General features: G+C 39.4%; 1 protein-coding gene across 1 annotated transcript in view; it reads right to left on the bottom strand.

Annotated features, from left to right (window-relative positions):
- UNC5C (unc-5 netrin receptor C) overlaps positions 1–22,969 on the bottom strand; it is a 364,176-nt gene extending 341,207 nt beyond the window's left edge. Inside the window, exon 1 of the mRNA XM_040488026.1 lies at positions 22,349–22,969. Coding sequence (XP_040343960.1) covers positions 22,349–22,472 — 124 coding nt within the window. The 5' untranslated portion in view covers positions 22,473–22,969. The remainder of the gene's footprint in view (positions 1–22,348) is intronic.
- Between the last annotated feature and the right edge of the window lie 280 nt (positions 22,970–23,249).

Below are 23,249 nucleotides of genomic sequence, written 5' to 3'. Positions count from 1 at the left end.
GATCCTAAGATAGTTATGTTACCAACATTACAAACTAACAATAAAAAAGAAAAGAATAATTATTTGTATTAATTCCCTCATAAACAGAAATAGCTGAGAGTTCATTTGTAGTTTTTTTTTTTTTTTTAAAGAATATGTAGTACTAAAAAAACCAAGAATAGGAACCAAAACATGTCTTTAATACAGGCATGATATCATAGCTTTTGAGAATAAAGTTTCAAATCAAATAACATTTAAAAATCAATTAAAACTCTACAAATTCAAATAAATAAAATCAAATGACAAAAATTGACTAACCTCAAGTCTAGCAATGTGATCAATTTCAACTCCAAGTATTTTAATAACTAATGATAAAAACACATCACACTCACATAAATATACAAAATAGAGCAGTATTTTTGAAATTTTACACCACTTAGGACTTAACATATTTTTCTTGTCTTTGACATTGTTTTATTCTAACTACATAACTTGTATTTATTGAGAAATAGTAAGTTAACTAACTTCTATTTATAAAGTTTATTTTGGGGGGGGGGGTTCACACATGCGAATGCAAGGGAGGGCCAGAGAGAGGGAGAATCTTAAGCAGGCTCAAACCCATGAACTCTGAGATCAAGACTTCAGCGAAATCAAGAATCAGATGCTTCACCGACTGAGCCACCCAGGCGACCCTTATGTTGTGACTTTTAATCACCAAGATATATAATTGCACATAGGGCTTCTGATCAGTGTTACCAAATTAAGTTAATAAATTTAAATTAAAGAAAGACCCCTTAGTCTTATTTCTTAAGGTGTAAGACCTTGGGATTTTTTAAATATTGGAGTAGCTCTCACTCGCCAAATCTTTCTTCATGATCTTCAAGTTGGCACACACAGAGATATTAATCTCAATATATTTTATGTATATACATTTAACATAGTAAAGCATATATATTATTATATTAAACATATAACATAATTGTCATATACTTTAGGAAAAAGGAATTGTCTATTTTCATAGACTTAAAATTAGTGGGTCAAACAAGAATAGCATTTGCTAAAAGGTATGAAGAGTTCATCTGAGAGAATATGGAGTGATTTTCCTAGCAATCTAAAATATGAAGTTTCCTTATATGTATTTTTTTAAAGTTTATTTATTTATTTTTGAGAGAGAGAGAACACAAGCTGGGGGGGGGGGGGCGGGTGGGAGAGACAATAGAGAGGGAGGGAGATACAGCATCCAAAGCAGGCTCCAGGCTCCGAGCTGTCAGCACAGAGCTGGATGCGGGGCTTGAACTCACAAACTATGAGATCATGACCTGAGCCCAAGTTGGACGCTTAACAGACTGAGCCACACACATGCCCCTCCTTATATGTATTTTTAATCGAATTATTTCAGAAACCTAAATAAGATCCTACCACATGCATGGCTGCAATACTATCCTGCAAAATCACTTTGCACTCTTCTCGCATTCTTCCCACCTTTCTGTTTTCACATTTCTAAAACTGGAAAATACCAGAGCTTCAGAAATATTCACTGGCATCATACACACTGTTTACCCTAGGAATCCTGTTCATCTCTCCAAATGACAAAAGGCATGAGAAAAAGTTAAAAAGCCTTTACTAAAGGGAGACCTACAAAGTAAGAACATTATAGCTCCAAAATTTATGACACTATCAAATCTTGAATCCGTATCTCTCAATTACCTAATTGTCTATAGTTTCACATTTATTTGTGAAAGACGTAAAGCAAAACATTTTTGTGTTTTTAGTTTAAAATCTAACTTTCATTATTGTTCATAAAAATCCCTCTGGTCCTTCCAATTTGGAGGTACATGATGAAGTTTAGATACTTTTAGAAATGTCTACAATTGTCTTTGAAGTAGTTGTACAGGTGGGCTTATGCTTAATTCTATCCATTATCTCACCCAGAGGGATTCCTGCGAGAGGTCCCCCTCCCCTTCACGTATCCTTTACAAAGGGGAAATATCTAACATAGCAATCCTCTACCTTCAAGCACTGACATCATTTCATAAACATCAGAACGCCAAGGAGACCATTACTCAAGATCCAAACAAGTTGCGAAACATGTAAAACTGTATTTAAAAGGAGACAACAAACCTGCCCGACTTGACAAACTCAAACTCTTGCTGAGAGATGCGGTAACGTCTGGCCTAAAGTAGCTTAGCTACAGAGTATGTAATAAAACTGCTAAATTTGGATTGGAGGGTCATTTTGCACTGTGAAATGTAATGTAGCCCTGAGAGAGAAAAGGCAAAGAGGGACTCAAGAAATCAGAGACCAGGTCTCTGTAACTCCTCACTTCAAGGCAAAGACAAGTGCTGTTCATAGGAGAAGCCAGAGGGAAGAACTCTCAAAATTGAAAGGGAAAGAAAATGGGAAAAAGGGAAGAGAGAATAGAATCTTGTACAGCAATAACAAAACATCTTCAGTGGCCTCGAAGTTAAGTGAGAGTAGCACTTTAAAGGGAATGAGAGACATTGATTTATTCTTTTCTCAAAATTAGCTAAGTTTATCCCAGCAGAAAGTTACAGCACCAAATCACATGTATCTCCTTTTATCTCTTTCAAAATATTTTTATTTAGTTTGTTATGTCAATTTTCCAACTTTTCCTGCAGTATTTTATCTTCCTAACAAGATTTTAAGTTTCTTAAAGACGGGTACCATATGTCTGTGGCGCCTGGGTGGCTCAGTCGGTTAAGAGTCTGACTTCGGTTCAGGTCATGATCTCTGGGTTCATGAGTTCCATCCCCACATAGGGCTCTGTGCTGACAGCTCAGAGACTGGAACCTGCTTCGGATACTGTGTCTCCCTCTCTCTCTGCCCCTCCCCAGATCATGCTTGCTCTCTCTCTCTCTCTCTCTCCTTCAAAAATAAATAAACATTAAAAATAATAATAGTAAAATAAAAGACAGGTACCGTATACTATCTATTCCATTTACCTCTGTGGGGATAGAGTAATGAATACTTCCTAACTGAAGACTTATTCTCAGATGTGCTACACTTTTTTCTCCACAGAAATGCTAACCTGAACCATGATTTGAGAGAATACACTACATGTTAAAATAGAAATATATTCTAACTTCCGCCTCTACCAGTTCTTGTCACATCTTTCTCTTCATGTAAATTTTAAATTTCACTAGTGGGAATGCGGGCAACCATTTGGATGCATTATTCCACCTACATCAACTGCAGACCCTTACATCAGGCTTAGTTTAATCTACTTGATAATCTGAAGAAAACCCCAAATCAGTCACCGTATGAAGATAAATTACAGATCATAAAAATAGTGTCCCTCTCTTTTTTTTATTCATCTGTTTTTCAATAATTCTTGAATCTCTCTTCCATACTTGGTGTCCACTCTGAATAAGAACGGAGACCCTCTACAACTCGCATATATATTTTTAGATGGAGTTATCTTAAGTATAATGCATCCAATGTGACTTAAACTTATTTCAATTTAGCTACAGAGATCTTTTCCTTCACATTTTTGAGGGCTGGTCTGTCTTGGTAAATTTCCAGAATAAATCTTATGTCTTCCTTTTAAGTAGGGCAAGATCCTGACATACAACAACTGTGGAAAGCTGAAGGCATTTCTGGCAAGAGCAGTGAATGACTGACTTATCCATTTGTTTTTATAGTTATAAATATATGGTTACATTGGGCAGGAAAACAAATATTCCCCAAAATACGTGGTAAGCACATGAGAGAATGAATGGGCTCATAAGATATGTCATGATTTTCTCTCTCCATTAGAAGATGTTTAGTTCCATGAAGTTCATTTACTCCAATTACAACAACAACAAAACAAAAAACAAACAAAACAAAACAAAACAAAAAAACAAAAAAAGAAAAACAACAACAACAACAAAACCACACACACAGCCAAAGTGTATGCTTACTTGGAAAAGAAAGAAAAAGAAAATTCTCCACAAATGTAAACCACCATGCTGGCATTATGTTTTGTTGGGTTTCTTAGTCTATCTATGCCTCCCAAAATAGAATTTCTTGTAAGTTAATATAAACCATAGTTTAAGACGAAAGAAAATATTGAAATAATAGAACACTATCAAAACATCTTAGTTACATGCATTTCTTAAAAGGGAGCTGGCATTAAAAATCTATACTTAATGTTTCTTTTATAACTTGATTACACTTTTTTTAAATATTTATTTTTATTTATTTTGTTGGGGGGACAGAGAGAGAGAAGAGAGAGAATCCCAAGCAGACTCCATGCTGTCAGTGCAGAGCCCGAGGGAGGGCTCGATCCCACAAACCATGAGATCATGACCTGAGCTAAAATTAGGAGTTGGCCACTTAATCGACTGAGCCACCCAGGCCTCCCACTCTTGATTACTAGCTTTTATTGTCTATATTATATTGTATGGGCCATTATTCTAAGTACCACTTAGAATGGATGATATTTTATTTCTTTTAGAAACAGGTGATAATAAAAAATGTTAACAGTGAAAGATGAAATTTGTATCAATTTACAAATGTATAATAAATTAATATACCGTAAACTAGTAAAACATTAAGTGTACTGAAAGTTTGGGATTCCATTAAGTACAGAGTTTCCTCGGTTTTTATTCCTTAACTTACAAGTGACAATGGAGAAAACTGTTAGCTTATGTAATTGAAATAAAATTTTTTGGTTATATAGCTTCATGAAATTAATGATTTGATGTCCTTTGAAGCCATGAAATGTGTTTTAAAAAGAAACTAATTTTTCATTCATTCATCATGTGATAAATTATAGTAAGTATGTGCTAATAGAGAGCAAGAGCAAAGCTTTTGTTTACAACTTAAATATACCTTTTAATAATAAAAAAAAGTCTAATGTTAAATCATCCCTTTTCTGAAAATTGAATCAAATCTTATTTAGACTTCATATCTTTAGGCATATGAAAGAGGTTAATTTGCATAAAAGGAATTTATTTCATTTTCTATTGTTTACAAAATAATATTCTTTTAATACTGCTTCTGAGTCCGTTTTTATTTAGATGTCATTTGGTCTAAATTGACAGTCCTGAAGTCTTTCCTAAAGTCGTATTTGCCCTTTAAACATCTCTGTGGCATTCCATTATGGGCACCTGCTGCTGATAATTACATGTCTGTCTCCTAACCACTTCCTCTGCTTTATGTCAAGGCAAGATTCAGGCTGCTTGATTACAAACAACTACCAGTTAAAGACCACTGAACAGCTCTCTGCGGTAATTATTCAGGACAAGTTGGGTCTGTGTTTACCAAAGTCTGAACGAAAAAGCAGCAGTTACTTGTTATAATTTCCTCTTTGCTGGCAATGTAGCATAATCCATAACATGTTTTGGTCACCTTTAAAAGTGCCTACGAGAATATCTGATTCAATAATGCTATATATAATGATACATTTCACTATACTATTTTCTAGTCTAAAAACCAAAATATCCTGGCCAAAGATAATAGGCTGTGGTCCCACCAAGAGAACTGTGAGATAATAGTCAATTACAGGGAAACAGCTAGACTGAATATGCACTCCAAAACAGACTTATTTTTGTTGAATCTGGGCCACTCTACCCCCACCCCCCATCACAAAGTCCTCCCCACCACCTCATATTCATACTATTATACTGCTTTGTCTGGATGTTTGCATCTCCCGCCTCAAACTCTTATATTGAAATCCTAACTCCCAAAGATGATGGTATTCCGGGTGAGGGCCTTTGAGAGATACTTTGGTTATGAGAGTGGAGTGTTCATGAATGGGATTAGTGTTCTTAAACAAGAGATCCCTCACAGATCCCTCACCCTTTCCACCACGTGAGGACACAGAGAGAAGATAGCCAACTGTGAACTGTAGGTTCTTACCCATGTGACCATCATGGTGCCTTGATCTTAGATTCCCGGCCTCCAGAACTGTGAGAAATAAATTTATATTGCGTATAAGTCATGCAGTCTGTGTGGTATTTTGCTTTAGCAGCCTGAACAGACTAAGACGCATACAAGAGGCTTGTTCACTTTATAATGAAAAGAACAAAAAATACCACCCTATAGGGCAATTTTCCACACAACAATAATCCTAACATAAAAAACTGCATCACGTGATAGCACAATCAATTTATTTAGCAGTATTCCCTATGCCAGAATTCTACAATTAAATCGTCAGAAAGGTTCTCAGGGGGTTCTCAGATGCTATTTTGCTCGTAGACCTTTGTAACTCCTCACTCCGGGTTTAGGTAACTTGATGCGACCAAGTAGTCAGACTGCTCACCCATCAACTGACTGAGGTTTATTTCCTTCAACCATAAGAGAATCCAAGTTCTTCGCTACTTAATAGCCCCAAATTATAGGGCGGACAATATGAAGGTAGGAATGGACTTCTGAAGATAGGTAAGGAGTGTGGCCTCTCAGGTAGCATCTAAGAGATGGTGAACTTTCACTCACAAGACTTTTCTCACTTTCCACCTATCAACTTCAGATTCAGCTCACTGTCCGGTAGTTCTTAGAAGTGGATGATGAAGAGAACCCGGAAAGTCCCCCACTAACTCCATCACCATGAGTCGTCACCAAAAGCCGCTCTAAGATGTGTTATTTATGCATGGACAAAATATGTCTTCATCCAACATCATCCAAAAGATCTCGATCACATGTTGGAGATTCCATGAGGAACACAGTTCCTGTCCTCCTCATGCCGTCATGCTAGCTGGGGATGCAGGAAAAAGAAACGAGTGCTACAATGGGATGTGAAGGGGAGCTTCATGAGGGAATAAAGATCTAAACCGAGACGAAGATGGAACCAAAACCAGCCAGGGGGAGGAATGGAACATAAGGAATGAGCACTTGTTGACAGCAAAGGAAAGAACCACGATGCTCACTCACTGCCAGCTTGCTAACAAACCCTGAAGGACGTTCCCTCATCTAGCTGCACTGCAACATCTGTGCCAGATTTGGGGAAGATGCACAGCCTGAGGAGACTATAACCATGGAGGCATTTCAGTAATGAAGGCAGAGGCATAAGAACAAATATGTCTGTCAGCATGTTAAAAACTTCAGATTGGGGCGCCTGGGTGGCGCAGTGGGTTAAGCGTCCGACTTCAGCCAGGTCACGATCTCGCGGTCCGGGAGTTCGAGCCCCGCGTCGGGCTCTGGGCTGATGGCTCGGAGCCTGGAGCCTGTTTCCCTCTCTCTCTGCCCCTCCCCCATTCATGCTCTGTCTCTCTCTGTCCCAAAAATAAACAAACGTTGGAAAAAAAAAAACAAAAAAACAAAACAAAACTTCAGATTGGGCTCTAGGCACAGTGAAAAGCCACCAAAGGTTTTTAAGACAAAGAGCTCTACTGATGACATTTGTTAGGATTTGCCTGGCACCTATGTGGGGGACAGCTGAGAGTGGGGTAGGACAAGAAGCAGGGAGAACCTACCTCAGTGATCTAGTTGGAGAAATGGACACATTTGAAATATATTTAGGTAACATATGTCATCTTTTATACTACAACATCATTAAAGGGTTGACATGTTAAAGTGTTTGCAAATATCTAAATATAGGAGATTCTGTGAAATAAGTTAAGTTTTGTTAAATAATAATTTGTTATAACAACTTGGCTTTCTGAATTGCTCCCATCCCTACCACCCCTCAATAAAACAGTAGCAAGGAAACACGAATCCTGGCACAAAATATTTTTCATATAAACTTAAAAAAAAAACCCCTCATTATTCACACAACAGAACTTCCTAAGATAGTTTAATGTTCAGAAAATTAGAGTTTTGAAGATCAGTTTGTGTTTATTAAAAAACAAAACAAAACAAAAAAACAGATATAGCCTAGAAGAAGGAGTTATAAATACAGTCTCACCTTTTCTTGTGATTGCAATTTTTCCCCCTGGAAATCTTCAAAGAAAACTACTACAAACCAAATGCTACATACATCAAAACAAAACAAAAACAAATAAGCAGGTTAATCAATCATTAAAAACATTCTAGGTTGCTTCTGCTGGGTTCTTTAAATGGAATAAGATCCTATAAATATATAAGGTTTTTATAATTATGCAGGGACTAAACCACATTGTTGATTCTAGAATTCTTGTTATTTTTCCCTTTATAAAGTTGGATGTTTTCCTACAGCACTGCACTTGGGAAAGTGAGGGAGGATGGTTAGTGTTAAAAAAATAAAAGTATTAAACTTTGCTTTTTGGTCAAAGAAAATTACAAAGGAATCAGTGTTCTACAGGGTCTATCTAAAGTGTTTACTGTGTGTGTATCATTTTGGTGTGGTGAATGAGTTATTCTTGTTTGTTTAGTTAATGCATGTATTACATTCTATTTGTTAAAGGTCCACAATTGAATTATTTTGGGTTGTTTGGGTTATGCTCTTCCTGTCAAATTTGACACATTTTTATGAAAAAAAAAGGGGGGGGTTTATGTTTTGTCTTATTTTAGTTTAACAATGAAGCATTTTAAAGAATATAAAACACAATTGGAGTTTCTGGGTGGCTCAAGTAGCCGGACTCTTGATCTAAGCTCAGTTCATGTCATGATTTGTGACTTCGAGCCCAGGCTTGGGCTCTGTGTCTGCTTGGGATTCTGTCTCTCCCTCACTGCTCCCCCACCACTTGCTCTCTCTTTCTCCCTCCCTCTCTCTCTCTCTCTCAAAATAAATAAACTAAAAAAAGAGAGAATATAAAGCACAAGAACAATTGTTTTTGTTCCTCTAGAAAGAATTTAAATGTTAGCCAAAAGTAAAGAATTTGCTTTTGTTTTTTTCTGGTTTTTAACCTATATTTGTCTTTACAAGTAAAGTCAATTATAGTGGAAAAAAGTATAAACTGTTTTTTCATTGAGGTTTACTCAGTCCTAGTTTTAATGGAATATATTCTAAATTCAGAATTTTGCGCAGGAAAAAAGATATCATATTAACTTGATTGTCCATAAAACTGAAACAAACGTGCTGACTTTCCAAAAAGTTTTCATGTAAAATTAAAATTTCATAACTGAGTATAAAAGTCTCATTTCAAAATCTACCGATTTCTTTCTTTCTTCTTCTTCTTTTTTTTTTTTTTTTACAGAGCACAAGTGGGGCAGGGGCAGAGAGAGAGGGAGACACAGAATCTGAAGCAGGCTCCAGGCTCCCAGCTGTCAGCACAGAGCCCGAAGTGGGGCTCGAACTCACAAAATGGGAGATCATGACCTGAGCCGAAGTCGAACGCTTAACCGCTTGAGCGACCCAGGTGTCCCTCAAAATCTACCAATTTCTTATAAGAATTTTACCTGTGACATTTTTTCTGTGGCTTCACCTGGCATTTTTCCTCCTGATGGTACTCCCTACTGAGTGCAATCCTCTCATTCTTGTGATACATTTAATTATTTTCATAGTAGTGCCAGATGAAAGTTGTTGGATAGCATAGGCTTACATAACGAAAATGCAAGAGGTCCCAGGCACTGTTCTCAGTTCTTTGCTTTTGATAACTGTTAATCCTCACAATTCTATGGTGCAAATAAGATTATTATTCTGATATTCTACGTGCAAATGTGGAGTGAAACTAAGAGGTTTTTAACTTGGATGCAATTTTCAAGCTTAAGAGTTTAGCAGTTCATTCCTCTTTACCACAAGATTTACATAAGAGCTTCCATTAGTATTTCCCTAGCACAGTTACCACAGGAATAGTCTTGGTTGTAGACATTAATATTTTTTCGATGGATGTTGATTAACTTCCTATGTCAGGTGATTACTGAGTCCACACATAGGCATACATCTAACATGGTTTTAATTCTCTGACACTCAGGGCGCCTGGGTGGCTCAGTCGGTTGAGCGTCTGACTTCAGCTCAGGTCATGATCTCATGGTTCATGGGTTCGAGCCCCACGTCAGGCTCTGTGTTGACAGCTCAGAGCCTGGAGCCTCCTTCTGATTCTGTGTCTCCCTCTCTCTCTCTCTGCCCCTCCTCTGCTTGAGCTCTGTCTCTCTATTTCTCAAAAATAAATAAACATTCCAAAATAGAAAACAAAAAATGCTTATATGAAAATCTGTGAATAAAAAAGAGATCTCTGCCACCCCGTTGTGATTAAACAGTAGTCCTCTTTTTTTTCATATTTCTTTTCTTTTCATTGTCAAGCAATGTAGGTTGATGTGAGATTTTTTTTAACTCATATAGAGAAAAATTGACCATTTTTAAAAAAATAAATGAACAAATGATGCGATGCCTCAGGTTTGACTAAAATTTATAAATAAATGTCTCAGTGTAGACTTAAACTTATAAATAATTCTCAAATGTATAAACAAATTGGTGAATAATGCTGAGTACTAAGAGTCTGATGAGAACCCAAATGACCATGTGAAAATATACATAAAGCTTATGCCCAAGTGATTGAAGTTATAAGCTTAATCAGGGCTCTCCATTGTTGCCTGCACAGTGTTTCACTAATGGTCCGATAATGGGGGTTCGGCTGGAGGTTCTTGTAATACTTTATAGTTGTGTGAGCATGACAGCCACTGATAATCACTGCCCTGTTCTCCACTCACACACTAGATTACTGAGCAACCCTCACGCTTCGTCTCCACAATGGGCTCACAGTTACAGAACACGGTCTTTGAAAATTCTCTTAAGATGACTTGCGAAAGATTCTTGGATTCCAATATAATTTGCAGTAAAACATCTTGTCTTTCAGATGCTTAAATGGAGATCAGAAGATATCCCAAAGATGGAAACAATGGGGGAGGGGGTGTATAAAATGGACATGTTAACTGATGATGCAGGCAACATCACATTGCTTTTAAAAATAGTAGCATAATCATTACCTTAAAATATTACCACATAGGAAATTATACCTCTGGTTTCACTTTTTCCCTTATTTTCTTCCCTCAATCACCTTGTGTCTTCCCCAGCTCCATTTATACACATAACAGTGCCTCAGGGAGGGGGCTTCCTGTAGTTTCAAAGTACACTGAAAAACTAAACACTGAGGTTAACAGTTTAAAAAAAAAATCACTTCACTTAAAATGAATATCTCAAAGTAGTGCACATTAATATGTGCTTCTAAGGAAACAACTCTTTCTGGGTGTCAGCTTAAGCTTCTCCATATGAATTTTCTCAGACTTCCTTTTAAAACCATCCCAACCATTTATTATCTTCTTGTTATATAGACTGTTACTTTTGTTTCATCACAAATCTTTGCCTGTTTATTAGCAGCCCTGCCACTGCTATCAGATGACATTTGTTTTACTTAATGTATGTAGTTTTAGGGGAAAAAAATATAGAACTGCTATTACTGCATTATATGAAAAAATTCCCATGTACATTTAGCTGACAGTGCATCAGCTGCTATTTAAACTGGGCTTAGCTAATGGACTTTTAATGTCAGAGGGGTTACGTGCAGTTACTGGCTATTAGCAGAAATGGCTCCTTTCTATAAAAATCACTTTTCCTCAAGTGTGTTGTTTGAGCATTCCTTTCCCTAATTTAGTGACTGTCACTGAACACAAAACAAACTCAAGGACTCTGGAATCTGCTGTTATCTTTAAGACCCTCTTTTTAACCTTGCAATTCAGCATTAAACAGGCAACCACCCTCATTAGCATTTAGACTTGTAATCACAAAACTTTGTGAGGCCTTCTTATTTATTTGGCCATTCTTAGCAGAATACTACATATTTCGCTATGAGAACCCCACATCATCCAAGAATGTATGATACGTATGACAGAGGTCGTACAAAAAATATTCTGAACCCTAGCATTTATTTATATTTTTAAAACTCCAGTTCAGAAACACCAAGTGATGTGAAAATGTATGGCACAAATTATTACGTATTCACATGTTGATGCGTCATATAAATATTTATGTATCAATCTGCATTTAATACAATACTGAATATAAGCAAGGAAGCATAACTACCCCTCTATCTGGAGTGAAATTCTGTATATTCTTTCAGTAGTAACAATCCTTCCCCCCCTCAACTAACTTTATCTTAGTTCATTTGAATAACTTTCTTTTTTTAAAAAATATAATTTATTGTCAAATTGGCTTCCATACAACACCCAGTGCTCATCCCAACAGGTGCCTTCCTCAATGCCCATCACCCACTTTCCCCTCTCCCCCACCCCCCATCAACCTTCAGTTTGTTCTCTGTATTTAAGAGTCTCTTATGGTTTGCCTCCCTCCCTCTGTTTTTTTCCCCCTTCCTTTCCCCAAGGACTTCTGTTAAGTTTCTCAACATTCACATGAGTGAAAACATACGATATCTTCTTTCTCTGACTGACTTATTTCACTTAGCGTAATACCCTCCAGTTCCATCTGTGTTGCTGCAAATGGCATGATTTTATTTTTTCTCATTGCCAAGTAGTATTCCACTGTATATGTAAACCACATCTTCTTTATCCATTCGTCAGTTAATTTGAATAACTTTCAATGGATATAATGGAGATACCTGGAAATAAAGTCATCTGTACAGCTTTGAAGAGAACCCAAGAAAATCAAATATTCTGCAGCCTAGAAACATAACTCCATATTTGATTAAGAAGTTGAAACAAATCATCACTGAATTCAGAGAAGGGCCACATAACTGACCTCTCCTTCAACCAGTCCACAAAAGAGGTCACCCGAGGCAAGGTGCTTACCACGGAAATGATGTCACTTCTAAAGAGTACCCAGAGAGGGACTCGTGCGTGCAGATGAAGGATTTTACCCACGTATGCATAGAAGTTATTGTCCTCCCTTGGTCAACAAATTATAGTCTGCTGAGTAAGAAACAAGGGGAATTTCTCAACGCGTTGAAATAAGCCAGTGAAAGTGGGGAAGACAGGAGACAACTTGTCTCTATGGATAAGCCACTGAGCAAATGAGAGCCACCTCTAGTGGACACTATGCAAATGACTTAGCACCTGGCAGAGAGGAAGGAACTTGTTGCAGATAAGTAGAGTATAATTTTTTTCAGTTATAAAGCAGTGATTACATGTGATTCCCTAGTCAATGACTACATTTATGAATTTGTTTTATAAGCAAAATAAGTTTTGTTTACATTGTTTGATAGGTTCTGTTTCCTCTCTAAAGATATTGCCAAGCCTATTCGAAAACACTCTCATAAGACAAAAATAGTTATACACACACACACACACACACACACAATTTGTGCCAGCATATATATATGCTCACAGGGAATTACTGAACTATATCTGTCTATTCCTTGTAACTCTTCATTTCGCTAAGAGTCTGCCTGGAAATAACCTCCTAGGAAATAATTTTAGAGTTATATAATTCAATAAAAAGGGACGTGTGTCTTTCATATTATCGTCATTTCGAATAAATCCAACAAACTGATTACCCCCACCCCTACTGGGAAAACACATCTATTGCTAACACTTTTCCTAGTACTCCTCTTTATTTTTTTAGTTCTGTTATAGTCAGTAAGCTATAACTTTCTTCACTGTGATCCTTCTGAGTCTGCATAAATGTATGCATGTACATGTAAATCTAAACAAATATAATACCTACGTTCACCAATAAATAAAGAAATATACTGGCAATACCTTTTAAATGTACCATCGTGATATTAAAGATAAAATTCCAATTAAGCAAATTCTTCTGTGGAAGAGCGGTCCTTAAGAATGCCTACAAAATTCTAAAAAGGCTTGTGTACCTGAGATTTAAAACAAAATGTTGGTATTCTTATTAATGGTAATATTTAACAGAAAGTTTCAGGAAATGAGAGCACATTGTATATAATGACCACTAAAGGATTAATTATATATTTGGCTGTCAGTAGAATATACTGCCAGACGCCATGTATCAGTATATCACTAATTAAGTCTAGATTTCTCAAGCGAGCACATCCCGCTCAAAGAGGTCCAAAGGAAATCTAAACATAACTTTTTTCAAGAACATACCTTTTAAGTACTTTCCAAGTTCTTCCGCTACGTTAACTGAAATGGGTGCGGACCAAGACGCTTATTTAGATAAAAGTTGCAAGTCAGAGGGACTGTTGAATAATATTACGATGAAATACTGATCTGAGGTCTCTATTCCGGACAGCAAAAATAATAAATCATTTGAACCTGCCTGTTTTCCCTCAGCTTCTGAGAGTGGTTACTGAAACGGGCTTCTGTTTTCCACCAAGCTGCAAGCTCTGTGGTGATGGCTGTGGTAGTCTGGCAGGGAAACGTCTTAGGCTCTTTCAATCCTCCAGTTTGATCCCTAATACATTTTAAAGCTCATATCCTGTCATCATCTTATGGAGATCCAGAAGGAAGAAGGAAAGTTGCTAAAGAAAACGACAGGCGTAATTACCGTTTTATTTAGAATGACTTCAAGATTGCTGCTTGCTCAACTTGAGCACTTCCACTGGGTGGCCACGATGTTTGTCACTGGTAAACTCTTTATTCAGTGGAAGACAGAATATATCATTTTCCCTTTATCAAAAGCTAAATTAAAATGTCAACATATTTCATACAGACATAATCCTCAAAGTGAAATGACCATTATTTACTATATCTTCCCAATCATAAAGTTTTTGTTGTGGTAGCAGTTTGGTTATTTACTTGGTTTGGATCAGATATGATACAGGACTCTGAAAATCACACAGAACTCAATAGCAGTGCTTTTGTCACTGACTAGGGTTTCTACTTTCCTGCAAAAGTTAGAGGATACCATTTGTTAAAGAGTACTCTTTGATCTAGTTCTAGAAAGGATTTTTTTTAGGTTCCTGAAATTCCAAAAAGTTAAGAGAGAAGATTTAAAATATTCAATTTGATTACAAGTAATACACTTGTAATTCAGCAATTGGAATTATCTAAAATTATTCCCTTTAGCTTTAATTTTATACATGAATATAATTCACTATGCCTATAGTTATAAGTGGATATTCTGATACCACACACCCTATCATGTTGCACTAAACTTCCATGGTCTAAGAGAATATACATTATGAATTAGTTAAAAATGACGGCATTTCTATGCAAATGGCATACTTCTGTACTACTCTTTTATATTACTATACACACGAATTTTCTTGAATTTTGAAAAACACTTTCATTTCCATTCATGGACATATTTGCCCTTATAACTGGGCAGCAGATATATTTTAATATGCCAGCACTAATCTGTTTTTTATTGGAAAGGAATGCTCATATATAAGGTTTTTTGTCTGAACAGAAAAAACAAAAAAAAATGTATAGTTGTGTTCAGGCAGTTCATGATTAAATAATCAATTAAGACATTGACTAAAACTGAGAAATGTTAGCATTCATCAATAAACGTGTTAAATGTGCTGAGGGACTTTCTGTTGTTTAACAACCTTAGAGGAAAACATAATACGTGTTTATCTACATGAGGCATTTTTATGGCTTTCATAATTGCTGAGAAATGAAACTAGCCACAGGATCCAAATGACAATGATTAATGAAGGTAACACTCCTATCTTCACAGCATTTTAAAATAAATAAGACTGGTGAGTCTGGAGTTAAATCTGATTAATCAATATCATCTGTTAACATGATTATTTTGGGCCTTCATATTTAGAATGAGAGAACTCTATTTAGGATGAGAGAACACCTGGTTCCCCTCACTCTCACATTCCCCTACCACACTGCAAGGAGATATGGTTTGTCATTTAATTAAAAGAGGGCATTCTCCAAACATTGGAATTTTCAGATATTAGACATCACTTTTGCCACACAAAGCACTTTTGCTCACTGCTAATAAAAGGTATACTGACATTAAGGGTAAAGAGCTGAATATTTGGCACTTGTAAAGCTATAGTTCACTTTCTAAATTGTAACTTCGATTAAATGAACATTGCCATAACTTTAACACTAGGAACTCCGTGTAGAAGGTTAGACATGTTTTAAGTACCTCTAACATCTGGAGACATTCTGTGTATTTCAAAACTTCATTATATAATCCTAAGGTAGCAACTTTTGTGGCAGCAGGAATGCCCCAAATGAAAAACCACATTACACCTTCAACCAAAAACTCCTTTTAAAGATCTGAAATTATGGCACAATGTTTTCTTTTTTTTTTTTTTTTCTAACGTTTTTATTTTTTTATGGGACAGAGAGAGACAGAGCATGAACGGGGGAGGGGCAGAGAGAGAGGGAGACACAGAATCGGAAACAGGCTCCAGGCTCCGAGCCATCAGCCCAGAGCCTGACGCGGGGCTCGAACTCACGGACTGTGAGATCGTGACCTGGCTGAAGTCGGACGCTTAACCGACTGCGCCACCCAGGCGCCCCTGGCACAATGTTTTCTAACATTTTGTTTATAAAGAATCAAAATACTGTCAACATAATCGATGTATTAGGTTTTCAAGAAAAGGCAAAAATTCTCCTGAGAGCTCTAATCAGGTAGAGAGGATTAAAAAAAAGTTTACTATCTCCTGATCCTGTTAGCTTATAAAATTATTACCAAAAATGTTTTTTATTACAATCTCCATAAATGTGGGGATGACAAATATTTAAAATAAGAAAAACTATGAATTATTCAAATATTAATTTTCTTTTTAAGACCTAGAAAAAAGGAAAGAGTAGTGTTTTAATATTACTCAAGACAAACTTACTCCACTTTAAAGTAAGTCACATAAAAATAGCACTGAGTTTCTGTGAGTTTCTGTTCTAGTGCAAATATCCCTGAACTATGCAATACTGGGACAATACCTCAGGTGTAGGTTTCACCTAGCCCTCTTCCACAAATACATAAAGCAATACCAAATCCAGATAAAATATGAAATCAAAGAAGAATCCATACATAACTTTAAGAAGTTAGGATAACAAAGACAGCAAGTGAGAAATCTGGGGATCTGTAAGTGTAGAATAGGCAATCAAAAATTAAAAGCACCATGAAAATACTATAGGAGAAAGATCTGTTTTAACTCTAACACAAAATTCCCTACAAATCTCTAGTGTTATCATAAAAGTTTGTCAGAAAACAACATTTCCACTAAACATGAAAAAATAGCAATAACCATTAAATAATGAGAAGTAATTAAATGTAAAAGTTTCAAAATATGTTATCTAGATTATCCAGGTTGTTCTAAATTATGATACTAAAACTTTCTATGCAAATACAATTCAAACATATGAAAAGTCCTGGTGAATGTGCTTTGCCTTCAAGTCAACCTATTTTTCTATATGTTTCTTTGTGTTGTTTCAATATGCATTCAATTATGTTCTTTAGACTATTCACCTTCGCCTATTTTTTTTAAAGAAAAAAACTACTGACATTTGCATAAAGGGTTGATCTTCCCTAAACCCTTATCTGAAAACCTGGGACTTGGCATGTTTTTTTTTTCCCCACAAAAGTACTCATGGATTTACAAAAAGTTATCTTTCCATATTCATTGTAAAGATAGAAAGTCAGGGGTAGAGCTTGCAGCCAGGACTTAACAGGCGGTGACTCAACATGTCATTTTTAGAACTGGCATTAGGTTAATTTTCCCAGAGAGAGCAGAAAGGAAGAAATGGGGTTATGAAGGGAGAGAGCTTCCCCCAGACTGTTCAAGGAACCATGCACGTCACTGTCCAGGAGTTTGCAGTGATCTATTTTGGAACATCACCTCAGACAGCTTCATTTGTTGCTTTTGGGGAAGCAGTGTCTGCAGCAATCCCCAGTCTGAGTTCAGAATCATTGGCCTTGAGTTTCTTTAACTTCTAGATGTCTTTGCCAGTGGTTTACAGAGTTAAAAGCCAAAGAATAATATTTACTTTCTGTGGGCCAGGCATGGCTCTAAACAAGTCACATGTATTGGCTCATTCAATCATAACAGGACTTATAGTATGTATTATCTTCACTTTACATCTGTGGAAACTGAGGCACAGATGAAGGGAATTAACTCACCCATGGCCACACAACTAGGGGGTGGGAGAAGCAGGATTAGGAGACATTGATCAGCTAACCCGAAGAATGGGCACGTAGCACTAACAGCCCCTTAGCTTGTGCCTCCCCAAAACCAGACCAAACGTACATTAAATCTAAGTAAGATTTAATATCAATAAACAACTGCAATGCACATTTTGCATAAGAACATCCCACTTCAAACCGAACTGCCATCCTTAAGCTCTTCTGGACAGAATTTTTGGAAACTCCACTACCACTGCCCCTAGAACTCTAGCCTGACTTATGTTTGCAATCGTTGATACTTGATTCCAAAAAGTACTATACCTATGCTCACTGTTACTTTTCAGACAGTGAGTTATAATTATATGCTTATAAGTCTGTCTTCCTTATACTGAAACGGTATCTCTTGACTCTGTTTCCCTAACAAATAGCACTGTCTGAGGCATAATATGGACACAAGGACCGTTTGTTAAGAACTGCACTCTCTCATGCACTCTCCAAATGAGCTAATAGCTTTCTAATTTGTGGGGAAATGTGAGCAGGTTTGTTTTTAACTGCCACAAATACAGAAGTCAAACTGAAAAAAAAAAAAAAAAAGCAGGTTAAAATTGCAGGCATGGCGGCTATGGCTCAATCCCCACCCCTACTGTCTTCCCCATTATCTTCTTGAAGTGGTTGCAGCCTGTAATTTTAATGTTTCTTCTGAGAGTGACTCCCTCTGCTGCTCCAGCAAAGCCATGACCTAAATCAGAAAAGTGCTAAATGCAGTTAAGGCCTAATAGAGCACACTCTGGCTGTTAGCACTAATTGGAGAAGGTAGCATACATTAGAGAACAGTTATTTTTAAGTCTCAACAATAATTTTAAATAAGCTAGGAGGGTTTGCCTCTATAGAACTCACGCCTCCTTTATGTTTTTAGAGGGTCTGCTTTAAGAAGATCAGTATGAATTTTGATCAGGACACCGGGCTCCCAGACTAAAACGGGAGATATTCCAGGAACTTGTCTTGTTGAACCCTGAATCCCCAGGATCCAGAATACAGAAGGAAAAGAAATTAATGAATGTTAACAATCTAATAGATCTTCATTCTTTGCAAGTACTTGAAAAGTTTGTCCTCTGAAGCGTTTTAAGCATTCCTTAAGGTAGAATGCCCAAAATCGTTTTTTTTTTCTAAACAAAAGTAAACTAGCCTACTCTTCCTTTTTGAAAATTCCAAATGTGATTTTATGTATTTACTCTGCTCCTGTACATGGAGAAAATACATTTTTTAACTGTAATGAAATTCAGTTATCCTTCATGCCAATTGTCTAGCTCCCCAAAGCCAATATGCATAAATGCATGAAGGTAATTTCTACCCTTTTGTAGGAAGAAGTATAGTATTTGCTTTAAAAAAACATTATAAAGTAACTGACAGTAATATCAAATATTCCTAATATGATTAGAGTCTTCACTGATTTTCTGTTCTGAGTTTGGTGATGTTAACACTCATAACACTAGTTGGTGCTAGATAAGCAGAATATCAATGCTATGTAATCCAGAAATAAATGCATTTCTATAACAGGAGGGCACTAACTCTGAGGTACGCTGATCAAATACATACCACACATCACACACACACTCACACACACTTACACACTTTTCCTAGTAAAATCTTTCATTCTTGGAAGTCAGAAATGACACAAATTCCCTGGAGCTAAGAGTTTCCGGCAATCCTGAATGAAACAATTAAGGCATAGCCAGAAAGGAGAAAGTTGTGGCCTAAAGCCTGGAGAATCTCCCAAGGACCTAAATAAAATGCCAGTTGTCTTTATGCAAACCACAGTTACAAAACACAGGAGACTTGCAAATAATACCTATTATGCTTTTTTGTTTTAAATCTTAAACATCTGTTGTTTTTTTGGCAATTTGTGAAGACATGCATATTTTCTAAAACTTCTCATTTTTCTAGTACTTCTCTAACAGAATAAATCTCATCCACACTGTCAAGTACTTAAATTAACTCTCTCATCTTAATTGCATATGAACTTCCATTCATAAAAAAATAGTTCATTTCCATCTTCAAGTGTTCAACACATGAAAATCAGACCTTGAGGAAGCAACATTGTCTTGGGTTTCCCTGGTGTTCTAGTCCAAAGACAGAGGCGAAAGAAGAAATTAGAAGGAAAAGGAAGTCTGACTGCTAGACCAATATAAAAGTATGCTTCTGAGAAGAAAGTGTAATAGTAGTTCAACAGTAAACACGCCGGGGAAATGGATTAGAATGATGGTGATTGCAGCTGATAGAGTTTGGTGCTTTCTACATTTTAATACCTAACCGACAACACAGGAAGAGCTGGTGTCCTGAAACATGGAGGATGACAAAGATAAAAGTAGGCTATAGCGTCTTTCTAGACCACAAGATTCAAACATAAGCATGTCCACCAGGCACGGAAAGAACTAAACTAAATGGAGAACACCACTGAAATGCACATACCCACGAGGATACATTTTATTTTCCCATTTAAGATTAGAGGAGCAGGTTCAGTCTTGGATTGCCTGATCTATCAGAAAAGTGCAAGTGCCACATGCTCGCTCAGCCTGTCTTGAGCATCTTTTTCTTTTAATCTCTCTCCCTTCTTTCAATATTAATCCACTTACAATCTCCTGTGTGATGATCTTTATTGATCTTTTTTTTCCGAGCCAGTCTTTTTAATTTGGCTGTAGTAAGCTCTCGGCAAGAATCCTAGATCTCCTGTTTGGCATCTTGGGGGTCTTTAACTTGTCCTTTTCCCAAACAGGTCTCCCATCGTCCAGTCCCCCCCATCGCCCCTTGAGCCCCACCCTGTGGCTGGGTCCTTTGTGCGCCCAATAACAGTAGTCGAATCCCACAAGGGCGTCTCGGTGTTGATTCCACGACTATTCATCAGGTTGTTCACTTAAACTTCCAAACACCCCTCTCTAAACACCCTTGGCTGCTACCCAGAGAACTTCCTACCAATTTCAAGAAACCTACAACAAGTTCCTATGATTCTCCAGAAGACTCCCTTGTAAAATGGACAGATGGGCTCTGGGAGTTTGCATAAGAAAACCAGGACAGAACCTCGGAGATGGGAGGCATCTGGTAAGAAGGGAAGGAAGGATTTATGAGCGTGGCTACTTAGCTAGGCAAGGGCAAAATTTACTCCCCAAGTAGCAATCGCTAATTCACAAAGCCTCGCTAATCACTTACCTCCTCGTGCGGACCACACTCGCTAACGCTCAGCGCTCCCCTCCACCTCCAACGCCCTCTCCCCCAGTGCCTTCGCAGATCAGAGGGCATGCAGTCGGGAACCTCCAGAGTGTCAGAGCCACAGAGCAACGCCGGGGGAGTTGAGGCGAACGCCGCACCTCCTCTGCTCTCCAAATTTGGAAAGGAGTGTAACCGAGAGGATGGGATCCCTGAATCACCTCCGAATGCTGCAAACGCTTCCTCCACCCCCACCCTACCGAAAAACAGCTGCCTCCCCTGAGCCAGCGACCACCAGAGAACTGGTCGAAAAGACCGAGGTGGGCGCTCGGCTGGGCCAGAAGGTTGGGGGCCCAGGTGACCCGAAACACACCCCAGAGGGGGCAACGTTGGCTCTTTCCTCTCCGTCTCCCTTCCAGTCCGCTTCCTGGGCTCGGAAGGCTTGAAGCTGCCGCTACCACTTCAAACCCGGGGGACACGAAGGGAGCTTGGCAATCAGCCCCCGCGCCTCCCCTCCTTCTTCATCCACCCTCAACTCCTGACCGCTCCTCTCCCCACCCCTGTTTTGCCCAAGGCCCCGGACACTTATTTTAAAGCTCAGACGCGTTAAATTAAAATGTCAGAGTTATAAACTGGCCCGCTTCCCCAGGGGAGTTTCGTATTTGGTTTGAACAACCAGTCCGTTTCCCCCAGAGCTCTTGGGTTTTAAGTTTCTCCATAGCTTACTGGGAGGGAGACACGGAAAGGGTAAGAGTGTGGAGGCGTGCACGGCCCGGGGTCTGCCGCAGGCTGGGTGGCGGGTCCGGGTTGCGCTGTGCATGTCCACAGCGCCCCAAGCAGCAGCAGAGTGGCACCGGCGCTGGTGGGTCCTCGGCGGTAATGGACACATTTCCTTAGCTGAACGCCCTTCGGCGTCTAGCGTGCTCAGAGACTCCCTGAAGATCCCGCAACCCCAGATGTGGCTCAGCGCGGGGAGCCTCTGCGCATCGCGGTGCACCCATGGCATACCACACAACCACCCGCACCAAGAGTCTCTCCAAACCTCCGTGTGTACAATATGCCACAATGTGTGAATGTGGAGCGGAAAGTGCGAAAGATACGCAAGGCGCCCACATGCCCAGAGACTGATGCGTGTCCACACCCCGAGCGTCCCTGGTCCATCCGTGCCCATCTTGGAAGATGGATTAAAAATAATGAAGCTTCTTGACTAGTTGGGAAAGTGGAATGTAAGCTGATTTCCAGTTGAGAGCAAGGAGGCGATTTAAGGAAGCCAGGAGAACTGGGGAGGAGGAGAGGAAGGAGGGGAGGAAGAAGCGAAGGGAGGTGGCCGCAGAGCTTGGCGGACCCTCTTACCTTGAGCGGCCGAGCCGGTACCGCTGGCACTGAGCAGGGCCAGGGCAGGTAGCACGAGCATTTGCAGCACGTATCCCAGTCCCAGTCCGCAGCGGGCCGCTGTCGCCGGGAGACCTTTCCTCATCGTCGACAGAGGTGTGCCGGGCGGAACCACACGGAGAGACGCGCCAACAGCGGAAAACCCCACTGGGAAGCAGGAGAATCCGCGCACCGCGAAGCAGTCCGAAGAAATAATGATAACCAAGAGCCACACTCCACTTTCTCCAAGGGCAGGAGCCAAAAGGGGGTGGAGAGGAGACGCTGAGGAGGAGTTTGGCGGTCCCTCTTTCCCTGTGCCTTCTAACTGGCGGCTCCGCGAGCGGCTGCTCTGCCCCCACTTGGGAAGTCCGGGGAGGCGCAAGGCGGCCACCTCGCCGCTGCCCCCAGCAGCAGGAGCAGCCGCAGCTCCGCCGCGCGCCGAGCCTGGACTGCTCTCCGGGTCCCCTCTTCAGTGCCGAACACACACAGGCAAGGGGGTGGGGGGAGGCGGCGGAGGGAGAGGAAGCGAGAAGTGGGAGGAGGTGGGAGCTGAGGGAGGGAGTTGGGCACAGTGAGGCTCTCTGGTCTCCAATCTCAGTTAGCTCACGCCGGCGGAGAGACGTCCAGGCTGCCGCTGCTGGGTGGCCAAGGAGAGTCACTTCCTAGCGTGGGGCGCACGGGCGCGCAGAGGCGCTCGCCACGGAGGCGTGGAGGGCGCAGCCCAACTCCGCTGGGGGGTAAGCGGCGGCGGGAGCGCGCCCGCCCGCGTTATGTAAGCAAGGATTGGAGGGAGATGCGCGCCCAGCGCCGGAGGTGGAGACCGGCTGTTGGTTCACCCGCGGAAGCCGGGGCGAGAGAAACCTGAGGGCAGAGGCGGCTGCGG

This window comes from Herpailurus yagouaroundi, unplaced genomic scaffold (genome assembly GCF_014898765.1).
Source record: "Herpailurus yagouaroundi ecotype Mexico unplaced genomic scaffold, PumYag 28, whole genome shotgun sequence".
NCBI classification, from domain to species: Eukaryota; Metazoa; Chordata; class Mammalia; order Carnivora; family Felidae; genus Herpailurus; species Herpailurus yagouaroundi.
This window is presented reverse-complemented; position numbering and strand designations above follow the sequence as displayed.